Source organism: Coregonus lavaretus (assembly GCF_964263955.1).
Source record: "Coregonus lavaretus genome assembly, chromosome: 3".
In the NCBI taxonomy this organism is placed as follows: Eukaryota; Metazoa; Chordata; class Actinopteri; order Salmoniformes; family Salmonidae; genus Coregonus; species Coregonus lavaretus.
The window spans coordinates 25,742,248-25,769,351 of record NC_139990.1 but is presented as its reverse complement, the minus strand read 5'-3'; the positions used below and the strand labels follow the sequence as shown (position 1 = coordinate 25,769,351).

The 27,104-nt window shown below is 42.8% G+C and overlaps 1 protein-coding gene across 2 annotated transcripts; it reads left to right on the top strand.

Moving 5' to 3' along the window:
- Positions 1–216: 216 nt before the first annotated feature.
- Positions 217–25,789, top strand: LOC311113206 (class I histocompatibility antigen, F10 alpha chain-like). Of its 2 annotated transcripts, XM_084156402.1 has the most exons (7): positions 217–357; positions 15,943–16,203; positions 22,957–23,235; positions 23,490–23,804; positions 24,165–24,182; positions 24,339–24,413; positions 24,723–25,789. In XM_084156402.1, the coding sequence occupies exons 1-6, from the start codon at positions 303–305 to the stop codon at positions 24,386–24,388; spliced, it is 978 nt and encodes a 325-aa protein (XP_084012528.1). In that variant the 5' UTR covers positions 217–302; the 3' UTR covers positions 24,389–24,413; positions 24,723–25,789. The 2 variants fall into 2 exon arrangements, with proteins under 2 accessions (XP_084012528.1, XP_084012529.1); XM_084156403.1 differs by lacking the exon at positions 24,165–24,182.
- The last annotated feature ends 1,315 nt before the right edge of the window (positions 25,790–27,104 follow it).

Genomic DNA, 27,104 nt, shown 5'->3' with positions numbered 1-27,104 from the left:
GCAGAATCTCAACCATCAACACAACAATTACTTACTTTCACTTTCGTAACTCAACCTTCGCTGTTTACATCATCCCAGAATTTAGTGACGCTTGAGTTAGCTGAATTCCCATTGGCTCTAGAAACATGCACAAAATCAGTGCGAATCATTATTCTCTGGTCATTTCTGCACAAAATCAGTGCGAACCGTTATTTTCTGGTCATTTCTGCCTGGAGGTCAACACAGAGAGCCTTGCAGATAAAACACACTCCTATTCGAACTACATTTGAACATTAATACAGTACTGACGGGCCAACGACGTCATGAAGTGTTTCATCCTTCTGCTCTTAGGCATAAGCCTTCATGCTACATGTGCAGGTCAGTGTATGAAGTTTCTATTAATATTAGATTCACCTTTGAGATGTATTTAAAAATATGTCGTTATATTTAATATTACATCATTGTGTGTTTCCACAAAGTTTGCAACCCTTTTTTATTAACTAGCAGAGGTGGGACCAAGTCATTATTATTCGAGTCGCAAGCAAATGTCAAGTCACAAGGTGTGTCTCAGTAGAAGGGGAGAAAAAAAATCTATACATGCAATGACTTGTTCAACAACAAATCTGTATCAATTTATTGAGGCTACCAGACAGCCCTTTTCATTATTTTGTCTACAACACATTTTGATTATGTAATAATTAATTTGAACAAAAAATTCAAAATGCAAGCTTCATAACTAAATTATAAATGTCAATCAATCTTTACATAACCGAAAGACCAATAGGCATATGCTAGTAATTGTTCCTTGATGCCCCATTGCTGGTGAGCTTGCAAAGTAAACAGTTAATATTATTTTGGAGCTGCATATTTATTTATTGCAGTCATATCTCTCTACAATTTGACGTTTGCGCACCACCCGATCCTAAAGCTGTACAGCAAATCAGCAATCTGTTCGTTAGATGATCAGTTCTCAAACTTTTTGACCTGCGACACGCGCACGCACAAGCGCCCACGCGAATACAATCGCTGCGCAAATGTAGCCTGTCATTACAGCCATAAATGGTGATGCATTTTCAAAACGCAAGATACAGAAATAAACTGGGTTTTACACCTGCATTTTGAGCTGAACTTTATTCATGTTAGCAGTCAATATCGACTAGGGCAGTGGTCATCAACCTTTTCTGAGTCAAGATCACTTTAATAGTCAAAATGAAGGCCAAGATCTTTTAAGCATGACTTAAAAAACGTAAGCCTATGCAACATAACCTATTAAAAACAGTACTGTACTAATGAGGTTTGTGCAGTTGGCTATAGGCCCAATACATTATCACCGCATATTGACTTTGCTTGAATTTCCCTGCCAATACATTGTTGTTAGGACCACTTAAAAATATATATATTTCCAAATTTGAGGTGGGCTACATGATCACACCGGTAATAGATTAGTTGTTGTATTACTTTTGAGGCACAGCTGAGTGAGAATATGTTTAAATAATTTGCTATTTATTTTTATTTTGTGGGCTGATGGTGCCTGCATCTGATGGTCAGTCTCAGCGGAGGGAGACAGCAGCAGAGTGAGGGTCTGCCTCTCAACGCAGCCTGGTCTCATAGACTAGACGTAATATAGTACATGTAAATCTAAACTCTAAATACTATGATTGTGTAACGACCCTGGGTTTATAAGCGCGGATATCGACTCTGCCACGTGAGCATGCTTTTGGGGCACAGTCGATGGCGCGCTGGACTTCGGGCTAGAAGGTTGAGGGTTCGAGACCTGCTCCCTGCCTGTTTCATTACATTGATGTCAGAAGTGATCGGACCTTGCATCCACGAACGTGCGTGTGCTTGGCCGTTGAACGCGTTCCTGTAAGATGTTGAGTTGTAAGCTAGCGCGAGGACACACACTTTGAAAGGAGGGAGTTTTGTAACGACCCTGGGTTTATAAGCGCAGATATCGACTCTGCAACGTGAGCATGCTTTTGGGGCACAGTCGATGGCGCTGGACTTCGGGCTAGAAGGTTGAGGGTTCGAGACCTGCTCCCTGCCTGTTTCATTACAATATGTTGCGTTTGGTATGGTTACATAAGACAGATGGTTACTTGGTCAGGGTGGATGGGTGGTGTATAACGCAAAGGTCTATCAACCCAAAGGATGCGAGTTCGAATCTTATCACGGACAACTTTAGCATTTTAGTTAATCAGCAATTTTTCAACTATTTACTACTTTTGAGCTACTTTGCAACTACTTGGCATGTTAGCTCACCCTAACCTTAACCCTTTTAGCTAACCCTTCCTCTAACCCTAACCTTAACCCTTTAACATAGCTCCTAAACTTAACCCTAACCCCTAGCTTAGCTAACGTTAGCCACCTAACTACAATTCATAACATATACGTTTTTCTAATTCGTAACATATTGTACATTTTGCAAATTCATAACATATAATACACATTGTAATTCGTCACATTGTAATTTCATTTGAAATGAGTGATGGACATCCACTAAATGAATACCAACCATAGGAAACGTAACATACAGTATCATAATAAACGGTATGTGGCGGATTTACTGTCAAGGGCTGATGTGGATGTGGTGTTGGAGTCAGGCGCAGGACACAGAAGCTTAGTCGATCCGACTTTTAATAGTCACAGGAGCAAAGTACAATCCAAACAGGCCTCATAAACAGGAGGCGAGCGAATACGCAAAACAGTGCGTAAAGTGCGAACAGCACTAACAATAAGCAAACAAAACAACCTACACCAAACGACAGGCGTACAACGACACACAACTACAAACAAAACCAAAGGAAACTTATAGGTGACATAATCAAGACGTGATAAGGAACAGGTGCACTAATCAGACAAAACCAAACAAACATAGATAACATCAAACAGTGGCAGCTAGTACTCCGGGGACGACGAACGCCGAAGCCTGCCCGAACAAGGAGGAGGAGCAGCCTCGGCGGAATTCGTGACATTTACGTACATAATAATATGAAATGCTCTGAAACCAGGTTGGAAAGCATGGTCTGACTGTAGTCTTTTTTTCCCTCACAGAAATCTTAATAAATTCTCCAGAATATGTTACATCTTCATCTCATAAGTATTGAAGGCAGTGCGATGTTACAGCTATCTTAAGACATATAGCCAGTATGCAGAACTGCGGTATATAGACAAATTAACTCACCCAAACTAGGCCTATCTGAAATATGATAATAACAATGAAATCGGCAGGTAGCCTGTTGTTCTGGCAAAGATGTGTCCGTAGCAGATTGCTAACTTTTATTTTATATGGATAATATAAACATAGGCTATTCTGTTTTTGTCAGGCAAAACCGGAGAAAATGAAACCGGTGCTTTCTGGTCACTAATCTGGATATGTGCGCCGCCATTGCGCAAATGCTGATGACTGGTAATTGGTCAACAATCAGGACGTTTAACTTTTCAGTTCTGAAGCACAAATAAGATGTATTTGAGACAAGAATTTGGTGTAATGCCGTAGGCCTATGTTAGTAACCAGATCGAATAGGCAAAGGTATACCTATGTAGCCTATTAAACAAATGCTAGGCTATACCTATGTAGCCTATTTAAATATGTATGAAAAATATGTGTTCTTCCCATTCAGTTTCACACTCGTAACCCCCCCAAAACCTTCTTGCGACCGACTCCCACTTTGAGAACCGCTAGCTCACCCGACCTGTGTTGATTGACAGTTTGCTGGTCCAATCAGAGGACCAAGTGTGCGTTTCACTAGCCAATCTGTTGCACACTTTTTTGCAAGCTACTGTCTCTGGCTGCGTGGAGAGTAATCCTTGGAGACTGTGGCACAAAATAACTGACAAAACGTTACAAAACCTGGCCAGATAATTTCAAGTCATCAGTCTCAAGTCAAAGTTGAGTCTTGAGGCTCCATGTTCAAGTCAAGTCTCAAGTTATTTTATTTTCTATCAAGTCTAGTCTCAAGTCATCAAATTTGTGAAAAGTCATACATCCACACCTCTGTCAACTAGATATTAAATCTTTTTTAATTTGTTATTTTAATTTGTTCCAACTCTAATATGAATCTACCTACGGGACTTGGCAGGTGGTCGCAATGACAGGCAAAATAATCCCTCATAGAGCATGTGCGTTGTAATTAAAAGTGTGCAAGAATCACAAGCCATGATACACTTTTGAGGTTTAGAATATAAAAATATGATCATGGAGTTGTACAATTTATGTATTTCCTCAGCTTCAACTTCTATGAAAACGCAAGGCCAAAAGCCGAAACGCATTGGTTCTACTTTTACAGCCCATGTACACTAGCATGCGGTAAATTGCTGCGTGCTGCTTCGGCCGCCCAGAGTGGCTCGCTTGTGGGCGTGCAGGCAGCATATAGCAGCACGTTCGGTTGTGCACCAAGAATTCAGCATAGCAAATTTGTATGAAGGTCTAGTTATTAAATGGGTAAATAGTTTAATCCATTCTCCTTTTAATGAATTTATTCACAGGTAAATAGTAATACGCTCTAAACCGCTCTGGTGGTAAACAAACTTTGTTGCCCTGTCTCCAGTCGTCCACATGGCTGGGAGAACGTATTCAAGTAAGTAAATACATTTTGAAAATGTTTTTAAAAACAATGTTTTATTAGCTATAGCGAGCTACAGTGCAGGCTAACTCAAATGAGCTGCTAACGTAGCTAGCTAGCTATCTAGCCAACTTTACATACTGTATAGCTAGCTAGTTAAGTTAATTAAATATCACCAGCTACCTAACTTCATATTAGCTAGCTATCTTGATGTATTTATCGTTGTAAATTAAATACACAAACTCCAAATGCATTTGTAGATAGCTAGCTAACAGCCATGGAAGAGGGTGTAAGGATAGCAGCTCCAGCTGTCAAAGAAGGGAGAGAGAAGGCTATTTTGGATAGGGCAGGTACTTTTGTATAGTTCCAGTCCCTAAAAAGAAAAACTGAGGACAGAGATAATAGCAACATGGTATTCAGTGCTGTCTAATTTGTGTATAATTAAACCTGTTTCTTGTGATGTTTTCTGTCCTCAGATACAGAGAGCTGTGAAATCCTGTCTGCAGACGAAGAGGTCCCAATGAAGAGCAGTGGTTCTCAGTTCTGGTCCTGGGGACTCAAAAGGGGTGCACATTTTAGTATTTGCCTTAGCACTACATGACCTGGTGATGTAAAAGTCTAATAATGACATTGTCTTCCATATTCCTACAGATACTGTACCTTGCAACTGGAGATTCCTTCAAAATGATTGCCTACAGTTACCGTGTAGGGCACTGCATGGCAGTGGTGGAAAAAGTATGCAATGGTCATACTTGAGTAAAAGTAAAGACACTTAAATAGAAAATGACTTAAGTTAAAGTGAACGTCACTCAGTAAAATACTACATGAGTAAAAGTCTAAAAGTATTTGGTTATAAATATACTTAAGTATCCATTTGTTTTCAATTTTTTTAATATTTTATTTTTTACAGATAGCCAGGGGCACACTTCAATATTCAGACATCATTTACGAACTAAGCATTTGTGTTTAGTGAGTCCGCCAGATCAGAGGCAGTAGAGCTGTCCAGGGATGTTCTCTTGATAAGTGTGTGAGTTGGACAATTTTCCTGTCCTGCTAAGCATTCAAAATGTAATGAGTACTTTTGGGTGTCAGGGAAAAGTATATGGAGTAAAAAGTACATTATTTTCTTTAGGAATGTAGTGAGGTAAAAGTAAAAGTAGTCAAAAATATACACTACCGTTCAAAAGTTTGGGGTCGCTTAGAAATGTCCTTGTTTTTGAAAGAAAAGCACATTTTTTGTCCATTAAAATAACATCAAATTCATCAGAAATACAGTGTAGACATTGTTCATGTTGTAAATGGCTATTGTAGCTGGAAACAGCTGATTCTTAATGGAATATCTACATAGGCGTACAGAGGCCCATTATCAGCAACCATCAGTCCTGTGTTCCAATGGCATGTTGTGTTTGCTAATCCAAGTTTATCATTTTAAAAGGCTAATTGGTCATTAGAAAACCCTTTTGCAATTATGTTAGCACAGCTGAAAACTGTTGTGCTGATTAAAGAAACAATAAAACTGGCCTTCTTAAGACTAGTTGAGTATCTGGAGCATCAGCCATTGTGGGTTCGATTACAGGCTCAAAATGGCCAGAAACAAAGAACATTCTTCTGAAACTCGTAAGTCTATTCTTGTTCTGAGAAATGAAGGCTATTCCATGCGAGAAATTGCCAGAAACTGAAGATCTCGTACAACGCTGTGTACTACTCCCTTCACAGAACAGCGTAAACTGGCTCTAACCAGAATAGAAAGAGGAGTGGGAGGCCCCGGTGCACAACTGAGCAAGAGGACAAATACATTACAGTGTCTAGTTTGAGAAACAGACGCCTCACAGGTCCTCAACTGGCAGCTTCATTAAATAGTACCCGCAAAACACCAGTCTCAACGTCAACAGTGAAGAGGCGACTCCGGGATGCTGACCTAGGCAGAGTTGCAAAGAAAAAGTCCAGTGTCTATGTTTTTTTGCCCATCTTAATCTTTTCTTTTTATTGGCCAGTCTGAGATATTACTTTTTCTTTGCAACTCTGCCTTGGTCAGCATCCCGGAGTCGCCTCTTCATTGTTGACGTTGAGACTGGTGTTTTGCGGGTACTATTTAATTAAGCTGCCAGTTGAGGACCTGTGAGGCATCTGTTTCTCAAACTAGACACGCTAATGTATTTGTCCTCTGACACCCTACAACCCACACCTACACACTCGTGTATCAATCTGATTGATGTATTGTGCTGTGCAGTAAGCAGGCTCAGGAGTCCAACTGTCTCCTTCCACCTTCAAAGAATAGGCAAGAGGACCAACCATGGAGAATAGTAAGACACTCCATCATGTATGTAACTACGCTATATTGTTTGTCCTCGTGTGTCTGTGCATGTTTTTCAGTATAAAGTACTCTGCAGCCACTCAGTGTGGACAATGTGGACACCAGGTGAGGCCAGACACATAGATAGATTCCTGTTGAAAACTCTTTAACTACCTTATTTTCTCAAAATCAGTCTCCCTCCATCACTTCATCCCTCTCCCCCTTTCTCACTAAATCCTCTAGGTCAGTGGTATTCAATTCTTACCTTCTTATCCTCTGAGGTCTAGAGCCTGCTGGTTTTCTGTTCTACCTGACAATGAATTGCACCCACCTGATGTCCCAGGTCTAAATCAGTCCCTGATTAGAGGGGAACAATGAAAAAAACGCAGTGGAACTGACTTTGAGTTGTGTTTTAGGGCTCTAGGTTATATCAGCTGTGTCGGTGAACCCCTCCCGCTTCTGAACTGCCTGACACATAGAGGGCACAGCATGATCAGAGGTGAGAGGTCACTTGGTCAGGTCAACATGAAGTATTATTGAAGAGATGCTTTACATTGAAATACAGATAGAGATGTAGTAGTAGCAGAGTTAATGATCCAAGGTCAGTTTTGCATTTCACCTTCTGATGATTATGATGTCTGACAATGTTATAATTAAGAAGACACAAGGCTTAATCATGTCATCTGTCTCTTGTCTGCAGGAAGGTTGTTATTTTTATGTATTTTCTACCCTCTTTTCGTGATATCCAATTGGTAGTTCCAGTCTTGCGTGCATGCGCCCAGCCCGCCACAAGGAATCGCTAGAGCGCGATGGGACAAGGACATCCCAGCCGGCCAAACCCTCCCCTAACCCGGACGACGCTGGGCCAATTGTGCGTCGCCTCATGGGTCTCCCGGTCGCGGCCGGCTGCGACACAGCCTGGGATCGAACCCAGGTCTGTAGTGACGCCTCTAGCACTGCGATGCGTCACTACAGACCCCGTCTGCAGGTATGTTTTGATGCGAGAGAATTTGCCAACCCCCAGTCTGGTCATCGCCACCTCCCCCGCTCTAAGATAACCCTGGGGGCCCAAGGCTGGTTAGGAGACACCGCTAAAGACTCTATTATGTAATTGTGACACCGCTAAAGACTATTATGTAATTGTGACACCGCTAAAGACTCTATTATGTAATTGTGACGACCTGAGAGAATATGTAGCACTGTAATTCATGAATCATAATATGCCATTTAGCAGACGCTTTTATCCAAAGCGACTTACAGTCATGTGTGCATAAATTTTTACGTATGGGTGGTCCCGGGGATCGAACCCACTACCCTGGCGTTACAAGCGCCGTGCTCTACCAATTGAGCCACAGAGGACCACATATGCTGTCTTCCCTGCTCCTCTGTTCTTTCTGTCTTTGACACTCTCACACCTCTCCCTACCTTCTCTTTCTTCTTTTCATAATGCACACCAGATGGCATTGAAGTACAGATTGAACTTGTATTTATAATATAATATTACAATTGTAATATTTGTAATGCTTGTATTATGTATTAATAACACTTGAACTTCTTTCAATAAAGCTTTTCACATTCTCTACTGGAATTGGTTCACATTCACATTGAAATTAAGTCTCTCATTCGATGAAATGCTACACCTATCCCCCCCCCCCCCCCCCCGCTACTTTATTGGAGAAACTTGTACTTACTATGCCTGTGATATGTGGTTGTCCCACCTAGCTATCTTAAGATGAATGCACTAACTATAAGTAACTCTGGATAAGAGCGTCTGCTAAATGACTAAAATGTAAATCATGTGTTCTAGTCTACTGCAGAGTTACAATGTGTAACCATTGATGTCCCAGGACCATGGATCAGTAAACACTGTTGAAGTGCGTAATTGTAATAAACACATGCAGATGCAGCATCATTCAAAGACTGGAGTTTGATACTCCTGGTATTGGATATGACTGAAAAAGAAGACATTCGTACCTGAACCGCACCTTTATTCGCCGAGGTAAAGTACATGATCAGTGAATATATTGAATGTACAGGCTACAATGTGGGGAACTCTTGCTTGGTAATAACTACATTAATATACGACTTGCATACTTGGCACAATAAAGTTATGTTATATTGTACTCAATCCATAGGCTTCATTAAAGCCATTCAGAGTGTCTTGATGTCAATACAACCGGCTGTGATAGCTGAGGTTCACAGCTAGCCAGTGGTGGAAAAAGTACCCAATGAGTCACCTAGTAAAATACTACTTGAGTAAAAGTCTAAAAGTATTTTTATACTTAAGTATCAAAAGTAAATGTAATTGCTAAAATATACTTAAGTTTTAAAAGTAAAAGTATAAATCATTTCAAATTCCCAATATTAAGCAAACCAGACGGCACCATTTTTTTTTTTTTACAGATAGCCAGGGGCACACTCAGACATAATTTACAAACAAAGCATTTGTGTATAGTGAGTCCACCAGATCAGAGGCAAAAGTGATGACCAGGGATGTTCTCTTGATAAGTGCATGAATTTGACCATTTTCCTGTCCTGCTAGCAATTCAAAATACTTTTGGGTGTCAGGGAAAATGTATGGAGTAAAAAGTACATTATTTTCTTTAGGAATGTAGTGAAATAAAAGTAAAAGTTGTCAAAAATATAAATAGTAAAGTAAAGTACAGATATCCAAAAAAACTACTTTAGTACCTGAAAGTAGTTTTACTTAAGTACTTTACACCACTGTAGCTAGCTAGCTAGCTAATATTTACATTATAATATTGACATGTAACAGTCGTGTGTAACAGTCATTTTCTGCAATTTCTTGGGGATTATTGATTAACTGGTGGAAGCAATTAAAACCACTGTTCTGAACTAATATTTATACAAAACATTTTAGGGTTCATACACAGATCGGCTACATAGCTAGCTATACATCCATAGGCATACAGGTCTTTTTATCCCCCATTACACAATAAGGAAGAAAATAGTTAGCTAGCTATGTTACTTCAGCTGCATTGCATGGCAAATATCAGCAAGGCAAGTTTACAAAATTGTACATTAAATTTGCAGTAAATGCTTTAGCTAGCTAGCTAGATTATTTACATCAACTGGTTCACAAGATGACAGCCTGGTTTGCTGGTTTTCTCAGGAGACCCTAAAACATGAAATAACACGAATTACATTTTCCTACTGATGTCAAAGCGCCCATAAAGCTAAATAGCTAGCTAGCTGTTTAATTTTAGCTAGTCAGCTAGCTTGCTAAATAGATAATTTCTTAAATTAACTTCATGACAAAAGAATATGCATAATCGTTTGTCTCTACGTTAACTAACATAGTCCTCTCAACTGTAAATTTTTTTTGCATGATTCGTTATGATATTATAATTAACCAATAAGGCCCAAGGGGGGTATATGGCCAATATGCCACGGCTAAGGGCTGTTATGCACAACGCAACGCAGAGTTCCTGAATACTGCCCTTAGCCGTGGTATATTGGCAATATACCACAAACCCCTGAGGTACCTTATTGCTATTATAAACTGGTTACCAATGTAATTAGAGCAGTAAAAATAAATGTTTTGTCATACCCGTGGTATACGGTCTGATATACCACAGCTGTCAGCCAATCAGAATTCAGGGCTCGAACCACCCGGTTTATAATTACTTACATTTGCTTCCATCGTAGTATTTTGTCAGCCATCTGCTGAAGAAAGTCTCCAGTGTTGGGTCGCAGAGCGTCAAATTCGTCAGGGGAACCACGCAATATGATTGGTCATCGCCCACCTTTCCCCGCTGGTGATTTGTATAAAGTTGGGAAATGCAGAACTTTTTCACCTCCCACACCACGTTCGCACCGCCCAACGGTCCCCCGCCCACTCTGCTTCTTACCGCTTTTCTTTCATTGAAAATGAATGGCGGTGCTGCCCCTAGTGTATGCCGGTAGATGTTTTTTTATTTAATGATATTGTCCTCCCACGAGTTGCTGAATCTCCTATTTCCTCAGCTAAAATACCTTTCAAATAGAAAATGTCATTTTCTAGAATATGAATCTCTTTTCAAAATCACTGATGTTTGGTCTGCTACCAAATGTTTTGTCACACTAGGCTACTTCCATTAGTTGTGCACATAGTATAATTAAGCAATAAGGCCAGAGGGGGTATATGGACAATATACAGTGGGGAGAACAAGTATTTGATACACTGCCGATTTTGCAGGTTTTCCTACTTACAAAGCATGTAGAGGTCTGTAATTTTTATCATAGGTACACTTCAACTGTGAGAGACGGAATCTAAAACTGTCATGAACCCTGCATCCTGAGTCGGTTCCTGCCTGTGTTGCCATTTTTCTGCTCGGAATCTCCAGTTTCCTGAGGGTTCGTGAACGCTCCCGGCCTGGTTGCCGGGCGACGTTGCTAGGCGGGAGATCTCCCGATTAACCGCACCTGCATCTCATCAGCGGTCTGCACACCTGGTCCTGATCATCACCCTTCTTAAGCCCTGACCTGACATCCATTCCCTGCCGGATCGTTAGCCATGAACAGTATGTTTGTCAGTGTATCAGCCTTGGAGTTTCTAGCGTTAGTTTTGTTGTTTTGCACCTTGTTGGCTTGCCGTGTACTTACCTCCGTTTTGTTTCTATCTGCAGTCAATCTCCCGGAACCTTCACCCAACCCCTGCCTGGTTGTCGGCGGCTGCCGAGCCATTCTTGGATCTACCACTGCACCTCCACCAACTCATCTCCGCCGTCCGCTCTGTCCCCTGGATTATTCTACATCGTTTTTTTGAATCTGTTAAATAAATACTCACCTTCGTTTCAACTCACCTTGTCCTGGTCTGCTTCTGGGTTCTGGCTTAGTAAACCGTGACAAAAACAAAAATCCAGAAAATCACATTGTATGATTTTTAAGTAATTAATTTGCATTTTATTGCATGACATAAGTATTTGATACATCAGAAAAGCAGAACTTAATATTTGGTACAGAAACCTTTGTTTGCAATTACAGAGATCATACGTTTCCTGTAGGTCTTGACCAGGTTTGCACACACTGCAGCAGGGATTTTGGCCAACTCCTCCATACAGACCTTCTCCAGATCCTTCAGGTTTCGGGGCTGTCGCTGGGCAATACGGACTTTCAGCTCGCTCCAAAGATTTTCTATTGGGTTCAGGTCTGGAGACTGGCTAGGCAACTCCAGGACCTTGAGATGCTTCTTACGGAGCCACTCCTTAGTTGCCCTGGCTGTGTGTTTCGGGTTGTTGTCATGCTGGAAGACCCAGCCACAACACATCTTCAATGCTCTTACTGAGGGAAGGAGGTTGTTGGCCAAGATCTTGCGATACATGGCCCCATCCATCCTCCCCTCAATACGGTGCAGTCGTCCTGTCCCCTTTGCAGAAAAGCATCCCCAAAGAATGATGTTTCCACCTCCATGCTTCACGGTTGGGATGGTGTTCTTGGGGTTGTACTCATCCTTCTTCTTCCTCCAAACACGGCGAGTGGAGTTTAGACCAAAAAGCTATATTTTTGTCTCATCAGACCACATGACCTTCTCCCATTCCTCCTCTGGATCATCCAGATGGTCATTGGCAAACTTCAGACGGGCCTGGACATGCGCTGGCTTGAGCAGGGGGACCTTGCGTGCGCTGCAGGATTTTAATCCATGACGGCGTAGTGTGTTACTAATGGTTTTCTTTGAGACTGTGGTCCCAGATCTCTTCAGGTCATTGACCAGGTCCTGCCGTGTAGTTCTGGGCTGATCCCACACCTTCCTCATGATCATTGATGCCCCACGAGGTGAGATCTTGCATGGAGCCCCAGACCGAGGGTGATTGACCGTCATCTTGAACTTCTTCCATTTTCTAATAATTGCGCCAACAGTTGTTGCCTTCTCACCAAGCTGCTTGCCTATTGTCCTGTAGCCCACCCCAGCCTTGTGCAGGTCTACCATTTTATCCCTGATGTCCTTACACAGCTCTCTGGTCTTGGCCATTGTGGAGAGGTTGGAGTCTGTTTGATTGAGTGTGTGGACAGGTGTCTTTTATACAGGTAACGAGTTCAAACAGGTGCAGTTAATACAGGTAATGAGTGGAGAATAGGAGGGCTTCTTAAAGAAAAACTAACAGGTCTGTGAGAGCCGGAATTCTTACTGGTTGGTAGGTGATCAAATACTTATGTCATGCAATAAAATGCAAATTAATTACTTAAAAATCATACAATGTGATTTTCTGGATTTTTGTTTTAGATTCCATCTATCACAGTTGAAGTGTACCTATGATAAAAAATTACAGACCTCTACATGCTTTGTAAGTAAGAAAACCTGCAAAATCGGCAGTGTATCAAATACTTGTTCTCACCACTGTACCACCGCTAAGGGCTGTTCATAAGCACAAGTTATAGGCCTACTCAGGCTGGTTATAGGCAGACTATCACGGTCCTATTTAAAAAGGACTGAAGACAGAAACAGATCATTTTGTTTCCATTGAAACCAAAGTGCTGTAACATATATAAATTAAATCAAATAGCCTAGTATACACACCAAAACTTTTTCAAATGTTCAAATCAAAAGGCTATTGCACAGAAAAACGTGGACAGTCGGGTGCATGGCAAATTCAGAACCGCTGGACAGCAACATAATAAACTAAAGCATTGATCATTGGGAATGAGATCAGAATGATGCTAAGGCTTGATCCATTAATTAAATAATTAAATAGGTAGCCTAGCCTATAAAACTAAAACAATCAATTTTCTTAAATCAGAAGGCCTGATTAACATGACATTTATAACGCAGCCACATCCCAAACTCCGGTGTCGATGTGGTGAGATATATAGATTTGTTGGATACCAATAAGGGGATACCAGAGGCTCAGTAAGCCACACCCCTGTGGGCAGAGGCATGTTGCACTGGGACACGTTTTAATACAGAGAAAAGCCTCTCGTTTTACTATGGGTCCGCCATGGTTTTGTGTAGCCTAGTTATGCTACTATATTTGAGACCAGTGTATTGCAGTTCATTTAATCTTTGACTTAATAAGTTAAATATCTTTGAGTAGTAAACTGGGAAACAACAAGGAGTCCCGGACAGTTCACAATAGAACATACCGGAGGGGGGCATCGTTAACTAGGCTACCAAAATTATTGGGATCATCTGGTTACCACCAGTGTTTGGAATACATTGAGCTAGTTGATAAAACAGACCATGGGACGCTTTTTCACAGATTTATTAAAAATTGTTTTCAAAGATGTAGCCTACGATGCAATACTCGTGATTATTTTAAGGAGAACTTAGCCTACATTTGAACACCAACCGGAGAAGCTTCGCTATTCGACATCTTCCCATTCAAGTAGCCTAGTTTTGTTGTTTGGCTACTTGAAGAGAACTAGGGTCTGTCACTCGCAGCCCACCTCTTCCAATGCATTGTGGAAAAGTGTTCATCGAATTCTACTAGATGAATAGCCGAAATTAGTATAACACCCTGTTATTTAAACCATACCATTTATTTGGAAAATTAATATACTATAAAACATATTTTTGCATACTGAGAATGCGTCATGCGTGATTGCGTTGTTTCCCACTATTCGTTGATTTTGGTAGCACATCCCACATCTAATTGATCAGCTGTTCTCAAAGCCAAAATGAGTATGACATCCGGGCACTTAGAGTATACTCGATTTTCTAAATGCCGCATTATGGTGTTTTCTAATAGAGTTGATCAGGCTGTTGATTGTGGCCTGTGGAAGGTTGTCCCACTCCTCTTCAATGGCTGTGCGAAGTTGCTGGATATTGGCAGGAACTGGAACACGCTGTCATACACGTCGATCCAGAGCATCCCAAACATGCTCAATGGGTGACATGTCTGGTTAGTTTGCAGGCCATGGAAGAACTGGGACATTTTCAGCTTCCAGGAATTGTGTACAGATCCTTGTGACATGGGGCCGTGCATTATCATGCTGAAACATGAGGTGATGGCCGCAGATGAATGGCACGACAATGTGCCTCAGGATTTCGTCACGGTATCTCTGTGCATTCAAAATGCCATCGATAAAATGCACTTGAGTTAGTTTTCCATAGCTTATGCCTGCCAATACCATAACCCCACCGCCACCATGGGGCACTCTGTTTACAACGTTGACATTAGCAAACCGCTCGCCCACACGACGTCTGTGGTGAGTGATTTTGAAGGAGTCAGGCGCAGGAGGATAAATCACAGAATAAATGGTTTATTCCATAACACAGTGGTACACAGCGATGCGTAAAACACTCCAGTGCGGAAATACGGCACACTGGAAAACAACAAGGCACACGGGAGAATATCCCGGCGATACACAATACAAAAGAGCTGCACCGAGCTATATTAATCTCCACAATAAACAATCACACACAAAGACAAGGGGGCAGAGGGAACACTTATACAGGTACTGATGATGGGATATGAACCAGGTGTGTGAAATAAACAAGACAGAATAAATGGAATGATGAGATGAGAAGCGGCAGTGGCTAGAAGGCCGGTGACGACGAATGCCGAAGCCTGCCCGAACAAGGAGAGGAGGCAGCGTTGGAGGAAGCTTATGCTAGAGAAATTAACATTAAATTATCTGGCAACAGCTCTGGTGGACATTCCTCCAGTCAGCATGCCAATTGCTCGCTCCCTCAAAACTTGAGACATCTGTGGCATTGTGTTGTGTGACAAAACTACACATTTTAGAGTGGCCTTTTATTGTCCCCAGCACAAGGTGCACCTGTGTAAGGATCATGCTGTTTAATCAGATTCTTGATATGCCACACCTGTCAGGTGGATGGATTATCTTGGCAAATGAGAAATGCTCACTAACAGGGATGTAAACAAATTTGTGTACAAAATTTGCGAGAAATACGCTTTTTGTGTTTATGGAACATTTTTGGGATCTTTTATTTCAGCTCATGAAACATGGGACCAACACTTTACATGTTGCGTTTAGATTTTTGTTCAGTATATTAAACTTTATTTTTCGCATACTCAAGCAGCCTACTATTTAGGACGCAAGTAGCCTATGGGTATTCGGACACTGCCAGTATTTCCCATGACTGTTGGAATGGAGTTAAATCATAGCATTTTAGTAATCTTATAAACGTTGTCTACCTTACAGCTACGCATTCACTGCGTTATGTGTACACTGCGACCTCCGGAATACCAGACTTCCCAGAGTTTGTGACTGTTGGGTTGGTGAATGGAGAGCCCGTGTCATATTATGACAGCGTCATCCGCAGAGAAACCCCCAGACAGGAGTGGATAAAAGAAGCAGTTGGCCCTGATTACTGGAATAGAAACACTCAGTCCTCCATTGGTGCCGAGCAGACCTTCAAAGCCAACATTGATATTGCCAAGCATCGCTTCAATCAGACTGGAGGTGAGTGATGCACTATCCTTAATAAGTTATATTTCAAATATGCAAAGAGTAAACATCTTTTGTAAATGGCCAATTCAGCCAGTCATTCCAGGGTAATTTTCTTCATGATGATGATGGTGATGTTGATGATGATGGATGATGTGTGTTTGGTCTTCTCTGCTCTAATTGTGTGTGGATCTGGCGCCAACGAAAATGGCGGCCTCGCGACTAGCTCTTAGGAAACTTTGCAGTATTTTGTTTTTTTATGTATTATTTTTTACATTATTTGCTCAGAAAGTGTTTTGTATCATTACATACAGCCGGAGAAAACTATTGGATATCAGAGCGGCGGTAACACACCAGCATTACGACCAGGATTACGACTTTCCCGAAGCAGATCCTTTGTTTGCCCTCCCCAGGGCAATTGAACTGATTCCAGCGGCTGACCCAAAACATTGCAGGCGGAGGAGAGGCACTCGGAGCGGCCTGCTGGTTCGACTTAGGAGGCGCGCACACCACCCACCGCTTCCAAGTATACTACTCGCTAATGTTCAATCTCTGGTTAACAAGGTCGAAGAACTTAGAGCAATGATTTCTTTCCAGAGAGACATCAAGGCCTGTAACATACTTTGTTTCACAGAAACATGGCTCTCTTGGGATATTCTGTCGGAATCGGTCCAGCCAGAGGTGTTCTCAGTTCATCACGCAGACAGGAATAAATATCTCTCCGGGAAGCAGAAGGACGGAGGTGTGTGTTTCATGATTAACGACTCATGGTGTAATTGTAGTAACATACAGGAACTCGAGTCCTTTTGGTCACCCGACCTAGGATATCTCACAATAAAATATCAACATATCGACTGTTGTACTCGCGCTGCCAAAATCCTCGACCATTGCTATTCGAACTTCCGGGATGGTTATAAGGCCCTCCCCCGCCCTCCTTTCGGCAAATCTGACCACGACTCCATTTTGCTTCTCCCTTCCTATAGGCAGAAACTCAAACAGGAAATACCCGTGCTAAGGACTATTCAACGCTGGTCTGACCAATCCGAATCCACGCTTCAAGATTGTTTTGATCACGCGACTGGGATATGTTCTGGGTAGCTTCCGAAAATAATTTAGATGTATACACTGAAACGGTGACTGAGTTTATCAGGAAGTGTATAGGTGATGTTGTGCCCACTGTGACTATTAAAACCTACCCTAACCAGAAACCGTGGATAGATGGCAGCATTCGCGCAAATCTGAAAGCGCGAACCACCCCATTCAACCATGGCAAGGTGACTGGGAATATGGCAGAATACAAACAGTGTCGCTACTCACTCCGCAAGGCAATTAAACTGGCTAAACATCAGTATAGCGACAAAGTGGAGTTGCAATTCAACGGCTCAGACACGAGACGTATGTGGCAGGGTCTACAGACAATCACGGACTACAAAAGGAAAACCAGCCACGTCGCCGACACCGACGTCTCGCTTCCAGACAAGCTAAACACCTTCTTTGCCCGCTTTGAGGGTAACACAGTGCCACTGACGAGGCCCACTACTAAGGACTGTGGCCTCTCCTTCTCTGTGGCCGACGTGATTAAGACATTTAAGCATGTTAACCCCCGCATGGCTGCCGGCCCAGACGGCATCCCTAGCCGCGTTCTCAGAGCATGCACAGACCAGCTGGCTGGTGTGTTTATGGACATATTCAATCTCTCCCTTTCCCAGTCTGCTGTTCCCACATGCTTCAAGATGGCCACCATTGTTCCTGTACCCAAGAAGGCAAAGGTAACTGAACTAAATGACTATCGCCCTGTAGCACTCACCTCTGTCATCATGAAGTGCTTTGAGAGACTAGTCAAGGATCATATCACCTCTACTTTACCTGTCACCCTAGTCCCACTTCAATTTGCTTACCGCCCCAATAGATCCACAGACGATGCAATCGCCATCACACTGCACACTGCCCTATCCCATCTGGACAAGAGGAATACCTATGTAAGAATGATGTTCATTGACTATAGCTCAGCATTCAACACCATAGAACCCTCCAAGCTCATCATTAAGCTCGAGGCCCTGGGTCTGAACCCTGCCTTGTGCAACTGAGTCCTGGACTTCCTGACGGGCCGCCCCCAGGTGGTGAAGGTAGGAAACAACATCTCCACTTCACTGATCCTCAACACTGGGGCCCCACAAGGGTGCGTGCTCAGCCCCCTCCTGTACTCCCTGTTCACTCATGACTGCGTAGCCAAGCACGCCTCCAACTTAATCATCAAGTTTGCAGACGACACAACAGTAGTAGGCTTGATTACCAACATTTACGAGACCGCCTACAGGGAGGAGAGGTGAGGGCTCTGGGAGTGTGGTGCCAGGAAAATAACCTCTCACTCAACGTCAACAAAACAAAGGAGATGATCGTGGACTTCAAGAAACAGCAGAGGGTGCACCCCCCTATCCACATTGATGGGACTGCAGTGGAGAAGGTGGAAAGCTTCAAGTTCCTTGGCGTACACATCACAGATAAACTGAAATGGTCCACCCACGCAGACAGTGGGGTGAAGAAGGCGCAACAGAGCCTCTTCAACCTCAGGAGGCTGAAGAAATTCGGCTTGGCACCTAAAACCCTCACAAACTTTTACAGATGAACAATTGAGAGCATCCTCTCGGGCTGTATCACCACCTGATACGGCAACTGCACCACCCGCAACCGCAGGGCTCTCCAGAGGGTGGTGCGGTCTGCCGAATGCATTACCGGGGGCAAACTACCCGCCCTCCAAGACACATACAGCACCCGATGTCACAGGAAGGCCAAAAAGATCATCAAGGACATCAACCACCCGAGCCACTGCCTGTTCACCCCTACCTGGTTAAATAAAGGTGAAATAAAATAAAAAATAAAATATCATCCAGAAGGCGAGGTCAGTACAGGTGCATCAAAGCTGGGACCGAGAGAATGAAAAACAGCTTCTATCTCAAGGCCATCAGACTGTTAAATAGCCATCACTAGCACATTAGAGGCTGCTGCTGCCTATTGAAATCACTGGCCACTTTAAGAAATGGAACACTAGTCACTTTAATAATGTTTACATATCTTGCACAACTCATCTCACATGTATGTACTGCATTCTATTCTATAATATTCTACTGTATCTTAGTCCATGCCACTCTGTCATTGCTTATCCATATATACATTTACATTTACATTTACGTCATTTAGCAGACGCTCTTATCCAGAGCGACTTACAAATTGGTGCATTCACCTTATAGCCAGTGGGATAACCACTTTACAATGTTTATTTTTTATTTTTATTTTTATTTTTTATTTTTATTTATTTTTGGGGGGGGGGGGGTTGGGGTAAGGGGGGGGTAGAAGGATTACTTTATCCTATCCCAGGTATTCCTTAAAGAGGTGGGGTTTCAAATGTCTCCGGAAGGTGGTGAGTGACTCCGCTGTCCTGGCGTCGTGAGGGAGCTTGTTCCACCATTGGGGTGCCAGAGCAGCGAACAGTTTTGACTGGGCTGAGCGGGAACTATGCTTCCGCAGAGGTAGGGGAGCCAGCAGGCCAGAGGTGGATGAATGCAATGCCCTCGTTTGGATGTAGGGACTGATCAGAGCCTGAAGGTACGGAGGTGCCGTTCCCCTCACAGCTCTGTAGGCAAGCACCATGGTCTTGTAGCAGATGCGAGCTTCAACTGGAAGCCAGTGGAGTGTGCGGAGGAGCGGAGTGACGTGAGAGAACTTGGGAAGGTTGAACACCAGACGGGCTGCAGCATTCTGGATGAGTTGTAGGGGTTTAATGGCACAGGCAGGGAGCCCAGCCAACAGCGAGTTGCAGTAATCCAGACGGGAGATGACAAGTGCCTGGATTAGGACCTGTGCCGCTTCCTGTGTAAGGCAGGGTCGTACTCTCAGAATGTTGTAGAGCATGAACCTACAGGATCGGGTCACCGCCTTGATGTTAGCGGAGAACGACAGGGTGTTGCCAAGGCTCTTCGCACTCTGGGAGGAGGACACAACGGAGTTGTCAACCGTGATGGCGAGATCATGGAACAGGCAGTCCTTCCCCGGGAGGAAGAGCAGCTCCGTCTTGCCAAGGTTCAGCTTGAGGTGGTGATCCGTCATCCATACTGATATGTTTGCCAGACATGCAGAGATGCGATTCGCCACCTGGTTATCAGAAGGGGGAAAGGAGAAGATTAGTTGTGTGTCGTCAGCGTAGCAATGATAGGAGAGGCCATGTGAGGATATGACAGAGCCAAGTGACTTGGTGTATAGCGAGAATAGGAGAGGGCCTAGAACTGAGCCCTAAGGGGGATACCAGTGGTGAGAGCACGTGGTGCGGAGACAGCTTCTCGCCACGCCACTTGGTAGGAGCGACCGGTCAGGTAGGACGCAATCCAAGAGTGAGCCGCGCCGGAGATGCCCAGCTCGGAGAGGGTGGAGAGGAGGATCTGATGGTTCACAGTATCAAAGGCAGCAGACAGGTCTAGAAGGACAAGAGCAGAGGAGAGAGAGTTAGCTTTAGCAGTGCGGAGAGCCTCCGTGACACAGAGAAGAGCAGTCTCAGTTGAATGACCAGTCTTGAAACCTGACTGGTTTGGATCAAGAAGGTCATTCTGAGAGAGATAGCAAGAGAGTTGGCTAAAGACGGCACGCTCAATAGTTTTGGAGAGAAAAGAAAGAAGGGATACTGGTCTGTAGTTGTTGACATCAGAGGGATCGAGTGTTGGTTTTTTGAGAAGGGGTGCAACTCTCGCTCTCTTGAAGACGGAAGGGACATAGCCAGCGGTCAAGGATGAGTTGATCAGCGAGGTGAGGTAAGGGAGAAGGTCACCGGAGATGGTCTGGAGAAGAGAGGAGGGGATAGGGTCAAGCGGGCAGGTTGTTGGGTGGCCTGCCATCACAAGTCGCAAGATTTTATCTGGAGAGAGAGGGGAGAAAGAAGTCAAAGCATAGGGTAGGGCAGTGTGAGCAGGACCAGCAGTGTCATTTGACTTTACAAACGAGGATCGGATGTCGTCAACCTTCTTTTCAAAATGGTTGACGAAGTCATCCACAGAGAGGGAGGAGGGGGGGGGGGGATTCAGCAGGGAGGAGAATGTGGCAAAGAGCTTCCTAGGGTTTGAGGCAGATGCTTGGAATTTAGAGTGGTAGAAAGTGGCCTTAGCAGCAGAAACAGATGAAGAAAATGTAGAGAGGAGGGAGTGAAAAGATGCCAGGTCCGCAGGGAGTCTAGTTTTCTTCCATTTCCGCTCAGCTGCCTGGAGCTCTGTTCTGTGAGCTCGCAATGAGTCATCAAGCCACGGAGCTGGAGGGGAGGACCGAGCCGGCCGGGAGGATAGGGGACATAGAGAGTCAAAGGATGCAGAAAGTGAGGAGAGGAGGGTTGAGGAGGCAGAATCAGGAGATTGGAGGGAGAAGGTTTGAGCAGAGGGAAGAGATGATAGGATGGAAGAGGAGAGAGTAGCGGGAGAGAGAGAGCGAAGGTTGCGACGGCGCATTACCATCTGTGTAGGGGCAGAGTGAGTAGTGTTGGAGGAGAGCGAGAGAGAAAAGGATACAAAGTAGTGGTCAGAGACATGGAGGGGAGTTGCAGTGAGATTAGTAGAACAACAGCATCTAGTAAAGATGAGGTCAAGCATATTGCCTGCCTTGTGAGTAGGGGGGGACGGTGAGAGGGTGAGGTCAAAAGAGGAGAGGAGTGGAAAGAAGGAGTCAGAGAGAAATGAGTCAAATGTAGACGTAGCGAGGTTGAAATCCCCCAGAACTGTGAGGGGTGAGCCATCCTCAGGAAAGGAACTTATCAAGGCGTCAAGCTCATTGATGAACTCTCCAAGGGAACCTGGAGGGCGATAGATGACAAGGATATTAAGCTTAAATGGGCTAGTGACTGTGACAGCATGGAATTCAAATGAGGAGATAGACAGATGGGTCAGGGGAAAAATTGAGAATGTCCACTTGGGAGAGATGAAGATTCCTGTGCCACCACCCCGCTGACCAGATGCTCTCGGGGTATGCGAGAACACATGGTCAGACGATGAGAGAGCAGTAGGAGTAGCAGTGTTTTGAAATATATGTATATTTTCTTAAATTCCATTCCTTACTAGTTTTGTGTGTATTGGGTATATGTTGTGAAATTGTTAGATATTTCTTGTTAGATATTACTGCACTGTCGGAGCTAGAATTTGTAAGTCGCTCTGGATAAGAGCGTCTGCTAAATGACGTAAACGTAAATGTAGAAGCACAAGCATTTCGCTACACCCGCTATAACATCTGCTAAACACGTGTATGTGACAAATAACATTTGATTTGATTTGATTTGATTTGGTCTCTCCATCTCTCTCTCCTGTTGTTCCTGACTGAACAGAGGATCCTCTCTCACTTCATCTATCTATGACATCATCACTAGTGGACAGTCTTCATTTAGCAACAGTGTTTTATTAATTGACATACCTCACTGAAAACTACAGTATTCTACAACATTCATTTGTTAGAGTAACACTACTGTAATGAACACAATGTGTATCTTCAACACAGTAGATAGAACCAAGCCAACATCAGCTGGTGTAGAATAGATCCACACTCTCTGAGTCTCCTCATCAACTCTCTCTGTCTCTGTGGTGAAGGTGTGACGTCATCATCACACTGTAGAGGTCTGAGCTGATCTCTCTGTTTTATTCCAGTCTGGTTGAACAACTAATACATGATGATGGAGATCCCACTGGCAGATGGAATCTGGAGGACAGATGGAGCGATGATCCTCTCTCTCTCTCTTTTTCCCCTCAGGTGTGCACATTGTCCAGAACATGTACGGCTGTGAGTGGGATGATGAGACTGGAGTCACAGAGGGGTTTGATCAGTTTGGATATGATGGAGAGGATTTCATAGCATTTGACCTGAAAACATTGACATGGATCGCTACAATGCCACAGGCACTTGTCACCAAACACAAGTGGGACAGTGACAAGGCTTTCAATGAGCAGAACAAACACTACTTAATGCAGACCTGCATTGAGTGGCTGAAGAAGTATCTGGACTATGGGAAGAGCACTCTGAAGAGGACAGGTACAGAGACACTTGATATGACATAGCTCTACTTACACAGCAATGATGTGATATTTCATTATCAGAAACCATTTCACAATGTGTTGTATTGACCTCACATTAACTTGAGATTCATGTACAATATGATTATAATGAAAAGCATTTGTCATTTAACTCTCATGTTCTCTCTTTTTCTGCCACCCGCTCTGTCATTTTCTCTCACATATCTATCTCTGTGTGTCTGTCTATTCCCTCTATTTATTATCTCCCTCCAGTTCCTCCTTCAGTGTCTCTGCTCCAGAAGACCCCCTCCTCTCCAGTGACCTGCCACGCTACAGGTTTCTACCCCAGTGGAGTCATGGTGTTCTGGCAGAAAGACGGACACGATGAGCATGAAGATGTGGAGCATGAAGAGACTCTCCCCAACGAAGATGGAACATTCCAGAAAAGCACCCACCTTACAGTGACGCCTGAGGAGTGGACGAAGAACAAGTATCAGTGTGTGGTTCAAGTCACGGGTATCATGGAGGACTTCATCAAGGTTCTGACTGAGCCTGAGATCAAGACCAACTGGGGAAAGACCAACATCAGTAAGAGGGAGAAATATACACTATACCCAACCCTCCAACTGAATGTGCCCAATATTCCTAATCTTTGTTCACTTATCTATTCAGTAACACTACCTTTCTGACTGCATGTTCTCATTGACCTCATGAACTTTTATTGACATTGGGGATGCTGCTTGGAGTTCATTTGAGATGAAAACGCACTGTTCTGTTGAGTACAGGTGCAATTGACCCAACCCCCATCATTGGAGGGGTGGTAGCTCTCCTATTGGTCATTGTTGTTGCTGGGGATGTCATTTGGAAGAGTATATTATATAAGAGAATATTCCACCAAACCAAGCTATCAGAGTCAATAATAACATCATGTTTATCTCTGTGTTTCAGGCTTCATTCCGGCCAACAGTAAGTGCCTGCCTTTATTCTGCTTCTGACTTCATCACTGAAACTGAAACACAAACGCTTCATCATGTAGTTGTTCACCATTTAGCTTCTGACTTTGGATTAATTGTGTTGGAATGAATGCATTTTAGAATGTGGTTGTGTCTGTTTTCCTTGTAGCTTCTGATGTTGGTTCCAACTCCTCCCACAACTCTGCTCCAAAGGAATGAGCTTTCTCTCTCACTAATCAAACAGGTGAATATCTCTCTGGGTGTCTGTCTTTGAAACACCAATGTCAACTTTACCACCAATCCTTAATTGACATGAATGCATGTGATGATGTACACAGGTTTCAGTTATTAGTGGATATCTAAAGTTAGGATTTGGAGTCTTCAGTGGAACATGCTGTATTAGTTTGTCATCTTCACTGACCTCTGTCTGTCTGTCTGTCTGTCTCTGTCTGTCTGTCTCTGTCTTTCTCTGTCTTTCTCTGTCTGTCTGTCTGTCTTTCTCTGTGTGTCTGTCTGTGTGTCTGTCTGTCTGTCTGTCTGTCTGTCTTCACAGGAGAGAAGCACAGAAAAGAGAAGAAAGACAGTGAACTCTTCTATTTTGAGTCAAAGTAATGTGCACCCAGCCACAGACACCTTTCTCTAAAGCACTATCTGGTGATATAACTAATAACTGCACAACTAAACTATACAATGACAAAAATTGTGTTTTTTACACTAAATGGGTCTGATAATGGCGATATTGGTGTTTAAACTATACTGAACAAAAATATAAACAACATGCAACAATTTCAAAGATTTTACTGAGTTACAGTTCATATGAGGAAATCAGTCAATTGAAATAAATAAATTAGGCCCTAATCTATGGATTTCACATGACTGGGAATACAGATATGCATCTGTTGGTCACAGATTCCTTTAAGAAATGGGCCTCACAATGGGCCTCAAGATCTCGTCACGATATCTCTGTGCATTCAAATTACCGTCGATGAAACCGCTCCCCCACACGACGTCATACACGTGGTCTGCGGTTGTGAGGGTGGTTGGACGTACTGCCAAATTTTCTAAAACGACGTTGGAGGCGGCTTATGGTAGAGAAATTAACATTCAATGCTCTGACAACAGCTCCGGTGGACATTCCTGCAGTCAGCATGCCAATTGCACGCTCTCTCAAAACTTGAGACTGTGGCATTGTGTTGTGTGACAAAACTGCACATTTTAGAGTGGCCTTTTATTGTCCCCAGCACAAGGGGTACCTGTGTAATGATCATGCTGTTTAATCAGCTTCTTTATATGCCACACCTGTCAGGTGGATGGATTATCTTGGCAAAGAAGAAATGCTCACTAACAGGGATATAAACAAATTTGTGTACACTTTGAGAGAAATACGTTTTTTGTGCGTATGGAACATTTTGGGGATCTTTTATTTCAGCTCATGGAACATGGGACCAACACTTTACATGTTGCGTTTAGATTTTTGTTCAGTATAGTTTGAAAAGCAAAAACAAATCTGTCATTTTATATTCACTTAAATGTTTTTCTATTTGTTCATTAACGTTGTTTTGCTGTATTTCTGTTTTTACATTCTGTAAACATTATAAATAGCAGGATGTGTGTTCTTGATGGCGATGTGATGATTTCACCCACATTTTGAAGAGAAATGACAAGTTATATGAAAACTATACTGGACAAAGAGTTTTCACGTTTGCTAATATGCAACACTGAAGTTGTTAGATGTTACAAACTAAGTGCTAAAGCTATGCTGTGCCACACTGTCAACACCCTGGAATAAGGAATATCACTATTGTCATAATAATAGACAATATTAATAACTTCAAGCTTTTTGAAGCTTTTGGAGTTTTCTGCTACACAGGTATAGCAATTAAAAAATGTAAACCTGGAAAGTGATTACATCAATGTGAAACTAGTGATAAAACTATAATGATGCCACCTTTTTATCCCACAAATACATCCCTGGGTTTTTGTGATACATACTCCATGGTGTCCAGTAATGCTCTGCTACATCATTGTATAGTCATTTTTATTCTTAACATTGCTGTACAAATTATTTTCTCAGATCTTTAGTTTTATTCAAAACAAAAAAACTCTCTATTAAGTTAGAAGTAGGCATTGGTCTGAAGCCGAAAAAGAAAGGAAATTCACGAGTACCACATTGCCTACTCCACCCATGCTCTACCAAGGTTTTCCAGCACACAGCTTTGACCTAGCTATGTTGGTATTGTACTTCAAACTATGTGTAAGCAGGTTGCTTAGGATTCAAACCTTCTCAAACAGCCTAATTCATACTCTTAGAGGTGCTTTCACAATAATGTGATTTGTACAGCATACAAGGTAAAAGTATTAGATTCTTCACACACCACTGTAAGACATAATCCCATTACGCTACTGTTTCAAGCTTTTTTAATTAAATGAAAGCAAGCTTTGCTTTTATACTTACAAGACCATCAGACTTGATGGAGCTGTTTTGTCTTGTAGTAACGTGGTGCATGTCTGTATTTCCTTAAACCTTCCTGAAACCTTTATTTTAGCAATACATGGCATTGAAAAAAAATATTATAATAACATTTGGTCAGGTGCCCAACGTTACAACAGGTGGTGGTGTGTTGGAAACAGTAGCTCAGATAGAGCCTGTCTGCATTCTCGATTTCTGTAACTGTTAGCTTACCTGTGTTATATTGACGTAAGCTCAGAACCACTTGCGTTTCAAACATGGTCCTGTTTTATCCATTTCTGTGCTGATCAATGGACAGTTCATTACCTCTGTCAAAATAATATGTAGCTTAAAGTTGTTTGTATTTGTATTTATTTTTGTAATAAAGATAGTGACGCAACAATACACATTTATAATAGGCTAATATCTAAAAATACATACAGCCAAATTATATATATATATATACACCAGTATACATAATTTTAA